The sequence below is a fragment of the Pipistrellus hanaki genome (genome assembly GCF_964339955.1).
Source record: "Pipistrellus hanaki genome assembly, chromosome: 19".
Lineage (NCBI taxonomy): Eukaryota > Metazoa > Chordata > Mammalia > Chiroptera > Vespertilionidae > Pipistrellus > Pipistrellus hanaki.
Genome location: NC_140521.1, coordinates 23,008,040 through 23,024,708, shown reverse-complemented (window position 1 = coordinate 23,024,708; position 16,669 = coordinate 23,008,040). Strand labels below are relative to the sequence as shown.

General features: G+C 60.9%; 1 protein-coding gene across 6 annotated transcripts; it reads left to right on the top strand.

Moving 5' to 3' along the window:
- The first annotated feature begins 84 nt into the window (after positions 1 to 84).
- MVK (mevalonate kinase) lies at positions 85 to 16,013 on the top strand. Of its 6 annotated transcripts, none has more exons than XM_084867363.1 (11): positions 85 to 151; positions 926 to 1,089; positions 1,863 to 2,010; positions 4,703 to 4,835; positions 5,567 to 5,722; positions 7,075 to 7,178; positions 7,675 to 7,720; positions 11,155 to 11,245; positions 11,585 to 11,701; positions 14,693 to 14,846; positions 15,208 to 16,013. In XM_084867363.1, the coding sequence occupies exons 2-11, from the start codon at positions 1,012 to 1,014 to the stop codon at positions 15,357 to 15,359; spliced, it is 1,179 nt and encodes a 392-aa protein (XP_084723489.1). In that variant the 5' UTR covers positions 85 to 151; positions 926 to 1,011; the 3' UTR covers positions 15,360 to 16,013. The 6 variants fall into 6 exon arrangements, with proteins under 6 accessions (XP_084723489.1, XP_084723492.1, XP_084723493.1 ...); XM_084867366.1 differs by having other exon boundaries at positions 90 to 151; positions 998 to 1,089; XM_084867367.1 differs by lacking the exon at positions 85 to 151 and adding an exon at positions 204 to 343 and having other exon boundaries at positions 998 to 1,089.
- Positions 16,014 to 16,669: the final 656 nt, after the last annotated feature.

The window sequence follows — 16,669 nt, the reverse complement described above, 5'->3', positions numbered from 1 at the left end:
TCTCGTTTCCTATTGGTTCGCGGAGGAGCTGTGCGGGGAAATCCTGACGTATTGGTTGACAGCGCCTATTGGCCAATGCTCGCGCGCTCCGATTGGCTGAGCGGAAGGGGCGGCCTGTGCGCTGGGGAACAGAACCCAGCGGCGGCGGCAGGTGAGTGAGAGGCTGTGATAGGGGCCCGGGAGGGGGTTGTGGGGCGCGAGCTGAGTCTCAGGGCAATGACGATAAGCTCAGGGGATAAGATGATAAGCTCCGGGCATTTCCGGCTGTTTCTCCAACTCTGAGAACCACCCAGAGCGCCGGGACCTCCAGCCTGACAGACGAGCTTTTCAGCATCGGGAAGCAGTACGTTTCCCCCTCCGAGCCTCAGTGTCCCTGCCAGAAACGGCGGTCACGGTAGTACTTAGTGCATGGTGAGGTTCACGTCTTGTTCTGCCGACGCAATTAGTGCACGTAAAGCCTTGAACGGAGGGTAATTTTGCACTATTTGTAAAAATTAAATGCGCGCCTCCGCAGATCCTCGCTCTGGTGCAGCTCTGGTGCGTCAGGAACGGCCTGCGTGTCCAGGGAAGGGTTCTTCCGGGTCCATGGTTTCACTAAATCTGCCGTTGGTAGCAGTAGTAATGAAGTCGGGAACCAAGAACAGAGCCATGACACGCAGCTCTCGTGATGGAGCGGGGACGAATTGCCAGACCCTGCGAAGTGCTTCCCTTTTGTTATTTAATTCTACCTTCCCCAACTTACTGAACTGAGTGCAGGTATTGTCCTGTTGTCCTCATGTGGCATGTGGGGAAACTGGTCCAAAGCCGTTGACGTGAGTTAGCTAAGATGGCATCACTCCGGGAGTAGAAGAGCGGGGGTTTGAACCCAGGTCTTTCTCTGGGTCTAGTTGACTGCTGCCCTGCCTTTTTTTTTTTTTTTTTTAAGGACGAGCTTGAACTAGGCATTTTATAAAAGCTCTAGATCTGGGGCCCATCCATCCTCTGGCTTCCCTTTCAGGAGTCCCTGGAGCCATGTTGTCAGAAGGCCTGCTGGTGTCCGCGCCGGGGAAGGTCATCCTTCACGGAGAGCATGCCGTGGTCCATGGCAAGGTAAAGGCCCCAGCCTGCAGGATTGGCACCGTTCGCCCCGACACTAATCTCAAAAGGAGCTAAGAGGAAGCCTTGACGCACAGCCTGATAGTAAGTCAGCGAGGAGGTCAGTTTCTCCAGCCAAGCAAGGAAAAGTCGGGTCTATGCGCGCTGCAGGGCTGCTCCGGCCCACTCTGGGGTAGCAGACATGGCAGCCTGGGAGTGGAGTCAGATGGCTAAGCGGTGAGCTTGGGCAGAGGAGAAAAGAGGTTTGAGGATGGACTTCTGGGGTACCTCATTATTTAGGAGTGGGAGAACGCCAGGACCCAGCACGGGAGTCTAAACACGCGCCATCTCGCTGAACTCTGACCACTGCCCCAGGGGCTGCACTTTATTATCCTGTTTTACCAAAGTGGAGGCTGAGGCTGGGAGAGGATAGGAGAGCTGGGAGTGAACCGAAGTCCTTCTGAACCCAAAGCTCATGCTTTTCCCACTCCTCCTCTTAGTCTTTATGTTCTTACCCTCAAAAACGTGGGCAGCCATTCCTCGGTGCTGCGAACCTCCGCAGTTTTGCATGGGGAAGGCAGGCATGAGCGCAGTTTACTCCTACTTGGTCAGCGTTGGTTGTGCCGCCTTAGTGGGAGGGCATGCCTCGGGCGGTTAGCAGTGTCTGCCGCGCCCGGTGGCCATGGCTGTGAACCAGCATGGTGTTGAGATTGTCCCCTGCTTCCTGAAACAGGGCTTCTCAAGGCAGGATGCTACCCACCTGCAGGCTAATTGCTTTTGCCCTACAGGTAGCACTGGCTGTGGCCTTGAACTTGAGAACATTTCTCCGGCTTCAACCCCACAGCAATGGGAAAGTAGGCCTCAACTTACCAAACATTGGCATCAAGAGGGCCTGGGATGTGGCCAGGCTCCAGCACCTGGACACAAGCTTTCTGGGTAAGTGCAGGGAGGAGGCGCCAGGTGGGGGCGGAGTGGGGCCCTGAGGGAGGGGACAGAGGCTGGGCAGGTAGGCTAAGCTGTTCCGAGGGAGCCAGAGCCCGCCGCTCTGGGATGCTTTCTCTCTAGACCTCACATAATTAGTTTCACTTATTAATTTTTTTAAGATTCAAAACATAAGATGATGCACTAGGTAGATCTGTGTGGGCTGTTGTGGGCAGCTAAACAGGACCTACTGTTGAGTGGAAAAACGAGGTACACAACGGCAGATGCAGAGTGATTAGGAACGGCGCAGATAAAGTATCGGTCTGTATGCAAATGCATGAGGACAGGCTGGGAAGATTTCCACCCGGCGGACAATGGTGGGTAGTTACCTCTGGGAGGGTCCGAAGGTCCAGGAGTGGACAAATGCTGTTGTAATGTTCTTTTAACAAGGAGAATGTATTGGCATTTTGCATAATAAAAATCACTTAAAATAACATGCTTGTTATTGGGAAATACAGTCAATACTGGAAGATTGCAAGTAAAAAAAAAAATCACGCATTATACCATCCCTCACGAGGCTCTTAAGCATCTTGGCGTTAACCCTCTGGGTTATTTTCTGCGGATGGTCTGACTGAGATAGGCAGATACCTTGTTTTTTAACTAAAATTGGCTCGGGCCACAGGAACTCCTTTGTCCTTCCGTATATCAGGACTGTGTTCCAGTAAATAAAGGCCCCGTGCTAATTTTTGGGAGTTGTGGCAATGCTGGCCCACCCCTGCACAGCCAGCCTCCTTCATTGGCGGAGCCACCACCTACGTGGGTCAGAGCGAGAGCGTGCGTCCTGGTCTCAGTCTCCGCTCTGACTGCCGCCTTGTTGCTGGGAACAGCGGTTCTCAGCCAGGGGGACGAAAGAGGCTGCTCCGGGCTCTCCCACGCCGCTCCCGTGCCCCGGGAGGGTCAGCCCGCAGCAGGCCCTCAGCCCCTCCATCCTGGAGGGAGACGGAGAAAGGGTTGAAAACCCCCGTTTTCCAATAATCGTTTTCAACCTCAGGGCTGCCTGGAGATGCCCTGGGGAGGTTGTTGTTTGTAGCAGTTCGGGTGGATTCCTGGCCCTGCCCCTTCTCCGGAGGCTCAGTTCAGCAGGTGCAGTGGTGGGGGACCGGACGTGTGTATTTTGAAAGGGGCTCCGAGGGGTGATCGCAGGGACACCTCAGTGCGGAGCCACTGCTTTGGATCTTGCCTCAGAAGCCGGCGATCCAGGGCAGCCGGACCTGGCTTTTCATGGCGCACAGGGCCGCCCACCACCTGGAGCTGCCCCCCGAACTGGCTGCTGCTTCTGGGCGTCATCGGCACGGGTGGAAGCAGCCGGGTGGGGTGGGACACGTCTCCGGCCACTTCCGGCTCCCGGTGTGAGCCTGGGCGGGCCCCTTAACACCCTGAGCAGAGTTCTGTTTCCTGGGAGGTTGTTGTGAGGAACCAGCAGGTAATATTCATTAGGTGATTAATTATAATGAGGCAGTGAGCCTCAGAGTTGGGCCTAGGGCTGTGACACAGAGTGTGGTGCACACACCAGGGCTTGTCTCGTTCTCCGAGGAGACAGGGAATCTGAGCCTTTTGGACACTAGTGTTTTCTGTTCAGTTGCAGAATCCCCGTTACTTTCTCTCAGTTTCTCTAGCTCCCTCCTAATACTGGTGATTACCACAGTAACAGCTCCTGGGCCTTTGTGGGTGCCAGGCACAGAGCTATGTACGCTGTGCTCCTCATCCCCATTTCATGGATGAGAACATTGAGGTTCAGGGGCCAAGTGGCTCCGGTCCTGCTGCTTGTCGGGGATACAGAAAGGATTCAGACTCGGGTCTTCCCAAAGTCAAAGCCCGGCTCTTCGCCATCCATTCCGTCTCCCTCAGCTCTGCGATGCCTGGGCTCTCGGTGCCTGTCCCTGGCCCGGCTGCCTGTGAGGTACCATTAATCCAGTCAGCACGTAGCACTTACCGCCCGCCTGGCGTGTCCTGCCCGGCACACCCGCTCATTGCAAGCCCAGGTGCTGTGTGCAGAGGTGAGCTCGTCCAACTCGCTCTGCTGCTCAGCCCCCTGATGAGAGTGCCGGCCTCTCACTGGCACCGGAACAGAAACTGCCCCGGGCCTTTCCCTCCTGCCACGCAGCTCTCCGCGGTCCGCGTTCAGGGGTTTTATTTGAGTCCTGCTCTCCTAATTGTGTTCCCGGAGAGGGGAGGATTTGGGGAGTCATATGACATAGCCTCTGGAGCTGGTTCCGGGCAGTGGAGGTCAAACCCGGGCCTCTGCGCTTGAGCTAGCATTCACTTCTCTTGTGCACGTGTGTGTTTGAAACGGTTAACGAAGCACTTCGACGTGCCAGGAGCTGTGTGAAGGACTCGTGTGCCTCGTTGCACTTTACTGCATGACACTTGTGAGGAGGTGTGCTGTCCCCGTTTTCCAAGGAGGGCCCAGGGTCAGAGGGCTAAGGCGCAGGCTCAAGGCCAGGACGCCAGGGAGTCTCCCAGGCAGGACCCAGCCCCCAGCCCCCGCCTCCGGGGCCCGGAGCCGCCAGCAGACGCAGCTGCAGGGCTCGGACGTGAGCCGTGGCCATCCGGGTCCCGGGCGCTGTGCGCAGCAGCTCTTTGTGTCCTGTTGTCTGTGAGAGCGGCTGAGCCTCACCATCCGTGTGTCCTGTTTGCTGTGTGACAGAGCGCGGCGACATCACAGAGAAAGTGGAGAAGCTGAAGGAGGTGGCGGGCCTCCCTGAGGACTGTGCCGACCGCGAGCGCCTGGCCGTGCTGGCCTTCCTGTACCTGTACCTGTCCATCTGCCGGAAGCAGAGGTGTGTGCCTGCGGGGAGAGGGCTTCTCTGGTGTGGGCGGCCGGACAATAAGCCCTCGGTGTTAACATCACTGGCGCCCCCCCATGTGCCAGGCACCGTGCACATTCACGGACACGGAGGGCAGACTCACGTGCCCCTAACCCTCACAGTTCAGGGCCAGCTGTAGATGAATTGGTGTCTGGCACACGGGTATCAGTTGTTCCCCAAACAAACCACACAGTTACCACGATGATTTTGGGGCCCAGAGCCCACAGGGAAAGCCTCGGGGCAGCCTTCACTCGTGCAGCAGACGCAGCGCAGTGGGCTCTGGGTGCCCGGTGCCAGCTGAGAACACATTCACTCTAAGTGTCCTGGCGCTTGCAGGTTGATGCCAGGTTTCCAGCTGGAAGGGGCATGTCCTATCCAGAGGGGGAAGGTGCATTTCCCAACCTGATGGGGGTGGGGCGGCCGGCCGTGAGCAGCTGAAGAGCAGGTTGAGTGTGACCTCGGTGTCCAGGGAGAGCTCCCAGGGGGAGGAGACCCGAGAAGGGTCCTGCAGGGTGGGCAGGAGCTCCGCTGCGGGGAAAGAGGTGCAGAGCACAAGCTGTCCTGGGAGGGGACCGGCCTGTGCCAGCAGCGGGGGAAACAGGACAACCTTGAGCAGGTGGGTGGTGCTTCAGGACACAGGAAGCGCCGTGGCTGGACCTCCGGCGGTCTGGATGAACCTGGTCCGCCTGCGGCGTCTGTTTCAGCGCCCTGCCCAGCCTGGACATTGCTGTGTGGTCGGAGCTGCCCACCGGGGCCGGCCTGGGCTCCAGTGCCGCCTACTCCGTGTGCCTGGCAGCTGCCCTCCTGACCTTGTGCGAGGAGATCCCAAACCCGCTGAAGGACGGGGAGGCCGCCAGCAGGTACGATGGCCCTCGCCCTGCTCGCTGTCCTTCCTGTGGGCCGTGACCTGGCTCTCTTGCCCAGAACTCACCACCCCCCTGGGAGGGCATCTCGTGCCACTTTACAGAAGAAACGGAGGGCAGTGAGGCCGAACAGCTAGCGGTGGCAGAGTGGGATTTGAACCCAAAGCCTGAGCCCTGAGACCTGCACTAAACATTTCAATTCCCAACCCTACCTCTCACTCCCACTTCCTCTTTGGGGTTCCAGTGCCCAGGAAGAACCTGAGCCAGACACAGAGGGCAGCAGGGTAGATGAGGCTTTGGGCCACTCTGCCTTCAGCTCGCTGTGGGCCTGTGGCCAGGCCGCTGCACGCCTCCCTCGACCCTCAGTGTCCTCCTCTGCAAATGGTGAGGCTGGGATTGCCGGGTGGTGACAGACGGTTATGAACCAGATTATGATGTGCCGGGATTAAGCACAGCCGGTGTGCCCATTGATTAGGGCATCTGCCCGCCGGCAGGCCCTGGACCTGGTCTCCGCAGAGGCGTCCTCTGTCCCTGGGCGTCAGTGAGGCTTGTCAGCGCTGCTGGCAGCCTCTGTGACCTGGGAATACGCCTGAGGAGCCACCTCTGCCCTGACCGATTTGCTCAGCACAGAGGATGCAGTGAGCCCTGGCCTCGCCCGGGAGCTGTGGATGGGGCCCCAGAAGGCAGCTTGGCCCCTCTGGTCGAGGCTTGTCCTGGGACCGATGGGACTTGAGGGAGCCCCCCCTGGAGGGCCTTGGGTCACAGCCACGTGGAGCCCAGCCGGCTCGTCCGTCTCGGGGCAGCAGCAGAAGAGCAGGCCGGCAGACGGTGCTGCTGCCAGGACGGGCACAGCTGCGCCTCCACCCAGAGCATGTTCCCTCCGTGTCCTCTGCTGGGAGAGCCCTCCCTGTGCCCCCTCTCCGTCCAGGCAGTGGGGTTCGGGAGCGGGTGCTTTGTAAGGGCCTGTTACAGTCACAGCTGCTGGCAGACACCTCGCCGGGCGCCCTGCCGGCGCTCAGTACACTGGCAGCTAGCCTTTGAGGAGGGAGGGACCGTGCCACAGAGGAGCAAGGTTAGGTCACTATCCAGAGTCACTCAGCTGGCAGGAGGCAGAGTAGGACCGTGAGGACCCAAAGCTGGGCTCTCGTGCCAGGTGGGAGGGTTTCGAGGGAAGAGGGTGGCACGTGCTTCAGCTGGGAGGTTCCGAGCACGTTTCTCTTCTTCCTGAGTTCGAGGGCCAGGCGCCTCTGCCTTTGGTCTCCACCCAGCCCAGCCGGTGGCCCTGCCCTCCTGCCCGGGGACCCTGGCCCTGCCCGCAGTGCGCTACACGTGAACTTCTGTGTCTTCAGGTGGACGGCGGAGGACCTGGAAGTCATTAACCAGTGGGCCTTCCAGGGGGAGAGGGTGATTCACGGGAACCCCTCCGGCGTGGACAACGCGGTCAGCACCTGGGGTAGGTGCGGCCTCGGCTGGCTTTGTTTATCTTTTAACGCCCCATGGCACTTGGAGGTGCCTGGGTGTGCTGGTTTGGGATGAAGAGAGTCATTTGGTTCTGAGAAAAGTAGCATTTCCTGTTGGAAGGGAACAGAGGAACCTCAGCCTCACACCTTCTCAATGCGGACCCCGGGGCTGGGCCGGGGCTTGGGAAGCGGCAGCTCCAGGGAAGTCCCCGGGGGGCCCGAAGTTAGAGCTGCAGAACCACAGCTGGGCCCTCATCACCCTTCACGGCTGTCAGAGGAGCTGGCAGCCGGGGGAAGGGAGCGGCCAGGAGCCCGGGGCCTGGCAGAGCAGGGGTCCTTCGTGCCCTCCTGGCCTTTGGACCGGAAGCTGAGGTGCTAGCTATGGGATTGGGTGTTCCCAGGATGGGGCAAAACTCAGACCCACCCCCAGAACCTAACGTCTCTCCCAAGAGAAGTTCGGGTTTCTGACCCTCTGGTTTCTCTCTTCAGGAGGAGCGCTCCGATACCAACAAGGAAAGATCTCACCCCTCCAGAGGTACGTCCGGTGGAGAGCGCCCTCGGCAGGCCATCCCGGGGAGCTCTGTGTCTTTATGTAGCATGCGGGCAGGGCTTTCCCGTCCACCTGTGGCCCTTACAGGCCATCCCCCATGAGAAAGCCGCTCTTTGCTCTCCGCCTCCGCTCTTAAATCGCCAAGAGGTCAAAGGGGAGGTCATGCGTGGCTGTGCGTCCACCTTACGTGATGGCTGCTCATGTAGTCACTCAGTCACTCTGCAAACAAGAACTGAGGCTTCTGTGTTCCTCAGACTCTGCCTTGGGAGCGAGGGTAGAAAGATGAATCTGGGACACAGTTCTGGGTGTGGGGACCGACATGCACACGAGACCACGTGAGAGCTGCCGTGATGAAGGCAGCAAGGAGAGCCAGGACGGGAGCTGCGGAGGCATGGGGCAGAAGTGGCATGGGCAGCGTGCAGCCCATTTCACTGTTTCTTTACGCCGTCCCTCTGAGTGACTGGCATGACAGAGTATGTTACATGTCACCACCTCGGTCCGTGTGCACGCAGTGGGAAGTCAGGAGCAGGGATGTGGTGTGGGGCAGCAGGAGCTGGTGCCCTCCATCAAGTCCGGTCTAGTCGGGTGATGATGTTGGTCCCAGGATGCTTTGCTGCCTCCGTGGCCGGTTCACGCTGTGAGGGCGCCGGGGCTGGCTCTCGGCCTCCTGACCCAGGGCTGTCTTTGTGGACGGGCAGCAGGCCCCGGACGCCTGCCCTCGCCTGCTGGGCCACGTCATTCGAGGCTCAGCGGCCTGGGGGGACGGGGGATGCTCTCCTGCTCCTCTGGGATCTTCCTGTCGCAGCTGTGCGGGCTTCCGGGAGCCACGCCTGCCTTCCTGAGGCTCGGGGTCCGTTTCTGAGCCTCGTCGTGGGTTTCTGAGCCTCCCACTTGGGCTTGTGGTGGCCAGTTCTTACGGAGCCGAGCAGCAGCCTGGCTCTCCCCATGCGATGCCAGCAGCATCTCCCAGCAGTGTCTCCGGTGGTGCGTGGCCACATGTGCCCTGGAGCCGCCCTGGGTGACTGCCTCTGCTGTGCACAGGGGCGGAAGCAGGGCGCCGAGGAGCGTGGGGCAGCTTCCGGTGGCTGCTGTGGAGGCAGGGCAGTGCAGCCGAGGGCCCAGGCGGGGCCGGGTCTGCCGGGCACACTACCCCGTGGGCAGTGAGAGCAAGAGCAGTCGGAGGATTCTGGGATGGCTGGGCCTGGGCCCACCCTCGGGCTCACCTCATGGTCTATGGGAGGAGGTGATCTCAGAGAAAGGCGTCCAGAGGCTTCGCGGTGACAGCGAGGGGTATGGTGAGGCAGGCTGCAGGGCGGGGTCCTGCATGGAGGCAGTGCCATCTCATCCACTCGGTGTTTTCTGAGAGCCAGGTGTATCCTAAGCCCTGATCCCGGCCCCAGGGAGAGCAGACCCATGGAGACTGGGCCTGTGCCGTCTCCGGGGGATCAGGAGCGAGGGAAAGGAGTTTCTAATGCCGGAGGGGGCAGGGGAGAGGCCCGAGGCGGCTCGGGGCCGGTGGTGGTGGTGTGGGGATAGAGGCTCGGCTCTGGGGGCCTGGGTGTGGGCCCAGCTCTGCCACCTGCTGGCCAGATGCCCTGGGCGGAGTCGCCATCGGAGGCCTTTCTCTCCTTGTTTGTGCGGTGGCTCCTGAGCATGAAACCAGGAGCAGCACCTACAAAGTTCGCAGCTCTTTGCTGACCAGTTTTACTATTTGTTCCACAAGTTACTGGGCAGCTGCTGGGAGCTGTGCTGGGGCCTCGGCCGGGCACGGAAGGTCCTGCCTGCATGGGCTCCCAGTCAGTGGGAGGAGACGGCCAACAAGCACGCTGCTCTGTGAGAGCTCGCCGGCCAGTCCGGTGCCTTCGAGAAGCAGAGCAGGGCGAGGGCTCACGGAGGAGGGAGCTCGGTGGAGACGGCGGGCAGTGGAGGCTTCTGAGGAGATTATATCTGAGCAGATACCTGAATGAAATACCAGAGTGAGTCACGCAGCATTGAGGACGGAGACTGGTCCCTGGCAGAGGACACACAAGTGCAGAGGCCCTGGGGCCGGAAGGAGGGAGCCTGGCGATTGAGCAGCAGCTGGGAGGCCAGGGTGGCTCAGTGGGGTGAGCAACCAGGGAGGGCAGAGGTGAGGAGAGGAGGCTGGGGAGGTCGCCGGGCCAGGTGCGCACAAGCACGTGCAGGGCATGGCCTGGGGGGCAGCCACAGGAGTTCACAGGCTGGCAAGAGGCCCGTTCCTGGAGGGCTTACCTGAGAAAGATGAGGAGGCGGTACCAGACCCCTCCTGCCTGACGGATGGGCACAGCACACCGACCTCTGTGGCCGCGGGGCGCGTGGTGAGCAGATGGCGCCTCCGAGAGCAGAGGCCAGACCGCGTTAGCCCGGCCGGTGCTCAGAGGAGGCCTCCGCCGCACCCCGCGTGGCGCTTCCCCAGAAAGAAGTGTGCTGTCTGCCAAGGGGATCCGGACGCGGCCTCCCAGCACGCTGCCTCTGAGGAACGGCTTGTCTTTCCGGGAAGAGAAAAGCCAAACAGAACGCTCATCTTTTGTAAAGCTAGAAGAGAGCCGCCTCCAAGGCTGGGAATCGATATCCACTTCGTGGGCTCCTGGGCGGGCAGACGAGCAGGTTCTGGCACCTCTCCTGCCCTGTTGGGCTTTCAGCTGGAGCTGTGAAGAGGAGAGGGACTGAAGGGACCACGGGGCTGCCCTCGCCAGCTGTCCGGGCCGGAGCCCATCAAATCCTCCACCTCCGTCCCCGCCAGCGCTGCTCCGGAAGGGCGTGGGGTGACGAGACGAGGGCTTGAGTCCCCAAAGACAGCTGACCACAGGACAATCGGGCTGTGGCTTTAGGAGGGTTACAAAGCTCAGAGGGCAGGTGACAGCAGGGTCACGCTGGAGAGCCAGCTTCCTGGGCGGCCACTGACTCCCTCCCAATGGGCTTCTGCCGGGAACCCGGCTCCCCCACAGCCTGCCCGCCCTCCAGTTCCTGTGCGGACTGACCAGCTGAAGGGGCCTCTTCCCTCCCTGCATCCCCTCTGAGCAGAGCAGTCCACCCTGGGACCTGCTTTCCTCCCCAGCACCCTGCCCTCCTGCTCCCGGAGTGGCCCTCCCTGTGCTCGTCCCTGGAGCGACTTTGAACTTCTGACTGCACGGATGCGCCATGCTGTCTAGCACACATGGGTGCCCAGAGTGAGTGAGGGAGTGAGTGAGTGAGGAGCATGTCCAGGGCGGATGCGGAGGTGCAGCTGTGGTTGGTCGCAGGCACAGGGGCCTGGGCGGCGGGAGCCGTGCTTCCCCTGACCCCTGTCACTCCCTGGGCTTCTGCCTCCGCCTCCTCTGTGTGGGGCGGGTGGAGCCCCAGGCTGCCCCAGCCTGATCCCGCTCCCCGTCCTGGGCTCACGTGGACCTCTGTGCCCGCAGGCCGCCGGCTCTGAAGATCCTCCTGACCAACACCAAGGTCCCTCGCAGCACCAAGGCCCTGGTGCTCGGCGTCAGGAACCGGCTGCTCAAGGTGCTCTGGCCCCACCCCTGGGCGGTGTCCGCCGGTGGCGTTCACGGGGTGGAGTTCTCCCTTTGCCGGGGGTTGGCAGGGTGGGATGGAGTTGGGACCTGGGGAGGCAGTTTGGCGGGAAAGGAGGTGCTGTCTGTTCACGCCCCAGCTGGGAGGCAGGGCGGGATTGTCCGTCATGTGGCTTTACTATGAGAATCTCCTGCCTGTAGGGGGCATCTGGGCAAGGCAGAGGAGAGGTCTCCTCAGCGGAGGGCAGTGGGACCCCTCCCCTCCCCCCGTTGCCGGGCAGCAGTCCAGGGCCCCCATAGGCCTCACTGCCCTTGCTTCCTTTGCCTCCAGTTCCCAGAGATCATGGCCCCCCTCCTGAGCTCCATGGACGCCATTTCCCTGGAGTGCGAGCGGGTCCTGGGAGAGATGGCCGCGGCCCCAGCCCCGGAGCACTACCTCGTGCTGGAGGTAAGAACCTGTCTGCAGGACCGGGCCACTCACCCCCCCTCACCCCCTCACCTCCCTCACCCCCTCACCCCGTCACTGTCAAAGGCAGGGGCTCCCCACCTCTCTGAGCTCCGAATCCCCAGGGGTCGGGCCTGCACTCAGGGTCCTGCGTGTGCACATGTGAGCAGCCCTGCCTGTGTCACGCCTGGTCCCATGAGGGGCTGAGGAAGTGAGGGACACCCGGACAGTGCTCAGCGGTGCGTGTGGGCTGGGTCGCGGCAGGAGCCCTGACCGGCTCCCAGGGCCAGGAGAGCTCTCCCTGGGCGCCGCTCCTGCTGCTTTGTTAACTCCTCTGTTCGCTCAGGAGCCAGGCCCCGCATCCTTGGGTCAGGCAGTCTGCCGCTGTTCTCTCATCGTCATTGTCCAGCCGCCACCCTTCGCGTAATTCCAGAGCAGAGGCTGAGCCCTCATGCTTGGGATTTATTAGACTCGGGTCTGAGTCCGGGCCCACCCCTGCAGTGTCGTAGGAATGCAGTGAGGTCTCCTGGGCGATGCGCAGGACAATGCCTGAGGAGCCGCCAGCTCAGTAAGCCCGAGGGCCGGCCTCCTCCTCAGACACGGCCCATCTGGCCTGGTGCGCGTGGGCTGGCATTGAAACGCCATCTGGCTTCCCTGGAAGAACCACAGCCGGCGTGGCTGTGCAGCAGCAGGCAGCTACAGGTGCAGAAGGCTGTGGTGTCTTCTCCGCAGTCCCCGCCGCTCCCTAAGTCTCGCCCACAGCACCACAGCCTGCTGTCCGGTGTCAGCATTGGCGTCTGCGCCCGTAGTGAATGGGAGCTGCTGCTCTGAGTCCTTTCAGAAATGACTTCTCACTGGATCCTACAACTCCTGCCTGTGGAGTAGGCATGTTGCCCCATTTTAGAGGTATAAAAACGAGGTTTTCAGCTAGTGAGTGGCTGAGCCCGGGGTCAAGCGGATTTATTTCTTTAGCCAGCAGATGTTTTTTGTTTTTGTTTTAACATATTTTATTGATTTTAAAGAGGAAGGGAGAGGGAGAGAGGTAGAAACATCAGTGATGAGAGAGATTCATTGATTGGCTGCCTCCTGCATGCCCCCTACTGGGAATCAATCCCGCAACCCAGGCCTGTGCCCCTGGCTGGAACCGAACCTGCGACCCTTCAGTCCGCAGGCAGACGCTCTATCCACTGAGCCAAACCAGCCAGGGCTGGCCAACAGACGTTTACTGAGCACCTTCTGTGGGCCAGGCCCAAGGAACAACCTGATTGTCTCAGTCCCTCTCACGTCCCTCTCACATAGAAAGGACGGAACCGCCCTCCCGAGCGGGAAATTACCCTGTTTCCCCGAAAATAAGACCGTCTCTTATATTAATTTTTTCTCCCAAAGTTGCGCTAGGTCTTATTTTCAGGGAATGTCTTATCTTTCCATGCGCTAGGTCTTATTTTCGGGGAAACACGGTAGTATCGACAGAGCCCTGCCTCCGACACACCTGAGCCCGGGAGAGCGCCGAACACGCGTCCATCAGACGCGGTGTATTTTTGGCTGTGCAGCGCTGGAATGTGCAGCACGGCGCCCGGACAGCTCTGCACTCAAACCAGCGAGCTGTTCTCCCGTGTCACAGCCTGTCATCCCGTCCTTGACAGATTTTGGATCAGAATGTGACAGGTGCCTGGAACCTGCCTCAGCAATGTGACGTCTGGCGCTCAGGCTCAGGGAGGCCCCGTGAGTCTTCCCGCACAGCCACGGCCAGCCTCGGGCTGCCACCAGCCTCACGCCTGTCCACCTCTGTCACAGTGCGGGGTGAGGCGGCTGCAGGGAGCGTCTCCACGGCTCACGGGCGCCCCTCGGACCCTGGAGCAGAGCTTCGACCTGAGCCACACACCGGAGGGGGTGCAGCAGGAACGCGCAGGCCGGGCCCAGGCAGGTAGATGGACATGAGCTCTGTGTCAGGCAGGCCTAGCTCCCGGTGCCTGCTCGGTGCCTGAATAGCTCAGTGACCTCAGGCAAGGCACATTCTTCTCTGAGCCTCAGTTTACCCCTTTGTAAAATGGGGTGGTGGTCCTGTAACAACAGAAGCACTACTAGCTGCTGATGCTTGCTGAGCCCCAGGCCAGGTATATGGAAGACTCACCTCATTTTATCCTCATGCGTGAGGCACAGCCTGTTAGCGAAGGCAGGCTGAGGCTCAGGACCCACGACCCTGAATTGGCAGAGCGCTGACTCTCAAACCCCAGCCCGTGACTGCAGCTCCCACAGCCTAGCTTCCCAGGCGAGGACACAGCTGGTTCTCACGGTTCCAGCCCCGCACGCCCCACGGCGCCAGCACCCTGCGTGTCTGTCCACCCTCATGAGGGAATGAAACGCGGGTGCAGGATGCGGGCAGTGGCCGCTGTGAGTTTTGTCACTTCTCCAACCTGATCTCATTGGATCCTCAAGAGGAAGGGACTGTATTATGCATAGCCAAAGGAAGCTGAATGTTTCCCCCACTGGTGTGGGATCTTTCTTGAAACTTTTACAAATGACAGGCCCACTCAAGCAGGCTTTAGCAGAGAAGGAATGGATTGGCTCAGAACTGAGCACCAGAGGGAGTAGCTTCGGGCACAGCTGGATCCAGGGGCTAAACAGCCTCTGAAATCTCTGTCTTCTGTGCAACCCCTGACTGTGTGCAGGGCAGTAGGGTGGCCTCCCTCTGAAGTCAGCCAGTTTGAGCAGTCCCAGTGGAAAGAGCGCCTAACCTTGAGAGGGCCCCGTTTGGCCCATGTGCCTGGTCAGTCACCATGGCCACGGCTGGGACATGTGCCCACTGCCAGCTCCACCCCAGCCCCTGGCAGTCCTGCAGGAAGGAGAGGCCCTTCTTACCAGCAGAGAGGGCCTTGTGCTGGGTAGCCCAAGCCATGTGCTGTCCCAAACCGGGGTTCTGTCGGATGGCCGGGGCGGGCACAGGACCCCGGCCTCAGGCAGCCAAAACAGAACAGACTGAATCTTCGCCTCCAGGAGCTGATCGATATGAACCAGCACCACCTGAATGCCCTCGGTGTGGGCCACGCCTCCCTGGACCAGCTCTGCCAGGTGACCATGGCCCGCGGGCTGCACAGCAAGCTCACTGGTGCCGGTGGCGGCGGTTGTGGCATCACCCTCCTCAGGCCAGGTACCGGGGCGGGCAGGGCTCATACAGAGCTTCTGCCTGGGCATTTCCCTTGGGAGGAGGAGGAAGCCTGCCAACAAGTCTCACCTCTGCTGTGTGGCCTTGAGCGGGTTAATTAACCTCTCTGGGCCTTTGTGGCCACATTGGTCAACTAAGGATGCTAATATCTATTGTAGTTAATAAGATTGCGGGGGCGGGGGCGTTTAGAGAGCCTGGCACAGGGCTGGGCTCACGTTGTGAATGCTGGGGCTCCCGATGGATAGTCCCCACACAGCAAGCACGACTCGAAAGAAAGCCCGCCGTTGTCTTGAATGGGGCAGACATTCTCCAGGTCAGAGCTGACCTGCCTCTCCCCTCCCCTCAGGTCTGGAGGGCCCAGAGGTGGAGGCCACAAAGCAGGCGCTGACCGGCTGTGGGTTTGACTGCTGGGAAACCAGTGTCGGGGCCCCCGGCATCTCCATCCACACGGCCGCCTCCCTGGACGCCCCCATCCGGCAAGCCCTGGGCGGCCTCTGAGCCCCTGCCGAGCCCCTGCCCAGATTGTTCTGGGGCTGGAGCGGCCTCTGGCCGGCCTGACGCTGCAGGCCTCTGTGACGTCTCTTCTGCTGGCTGTGTCTACAGAACCTCCGAGGGGCCTGGAGCCTCCATGGCTGGCTGCCCGGAGACCTGGTCTGCGAGCCGCGTCCCCAGCGCTGGGCAGAGGCTGTGCCCGGTCCTCTGGGACCGCAGAGCTGAGACGTGAGGTGCTCTTTCCTGTCCTCCCTGAGGCTCCCAGACCCTCTGCTTTCCCTCAAACTCCCTGGCGGGCCTGGCGGGAGGCTCGGGTGCAGGGGTCTGGTTCCCGGGGCAGCGTGCCTTCTCCCTCCTTCCCCTCTGCACTTCCTCCTGTGTCTCAGAGCCAGCCTGCCCACCTCCTCCAGGAAGCCTTCCCAGGCCCCTGGCCGTGACCCTCCCTTCACACCTTCAGTCTTTTTAAACCGCCAGCGCTTTGCGTGGCTCTTCTCTCCAGCTCGATGGTGGGCTCCCCCAGGGAGTGTCCGGGTGGTGTCTTTGGCTTCTGTCCTGTGGCCCAAGGGTTGACCCAGGGCAGGGTCGATGCCCAGTTTCTTCCAGTCTGTGCCCAAGGGTTTGCAGAAAAGATGGCCGAGGGGAATAAAGGATCTTGAGTAACAGCGCTTCCCTCTGCGTCCGGAGACAGGGTGATGCCAGCCCACCCACACCTGCACCTGCTTCCCGCCCGTCCCTTTTCTCCAGCCGCTTCCCAGCGGAGTCTTCAGGGGTTCAAGGGAGAAGGGCACCTAGTCCCTGGTGGGGTGCCTTGGGGACTGGCAGGGGGGCGGGCAGTCACAGATGGCCCTGGTCGGACAGGGATGGGCAGGACAGTATGCTCTCTGTCCACCACACAGCTCCCGTCCGCTTTTCCAAAAAGCGGGAGTGTAAGCTTCCTCACTCCTAGAGTTATGAGCACCCACAAATCACAGACTTCCGTAAGCTGCTGTGGGCTTGGAATGTTCCTTTCTTTCTGAAATTGTCTGTCTGGGTGGGCGTAGAGCCCGGTGCCTGGCACCTACCTGGCAGACTTGAATTGTATATTGCCAGCCAGGTTCTTTCTGGAAGGGAAACCCCATGTAGCTAGCACATGGCCAACTGAAGCTCCAGGAGTCCCAGGCCTGAGACATGGACTCAGGCAGGAAGGTGGGGCTCGCCCGGGCCAGGGGTTCAGGATTTGGTGAAAATGGCTTAGTGCGCTTCTGCCCTTGGCCACCAGGGGGCAGCTGGCGCCTTCCCAGCGTTTTCGCAGGGTAATGGGAGCTGGCCTGCCCCGC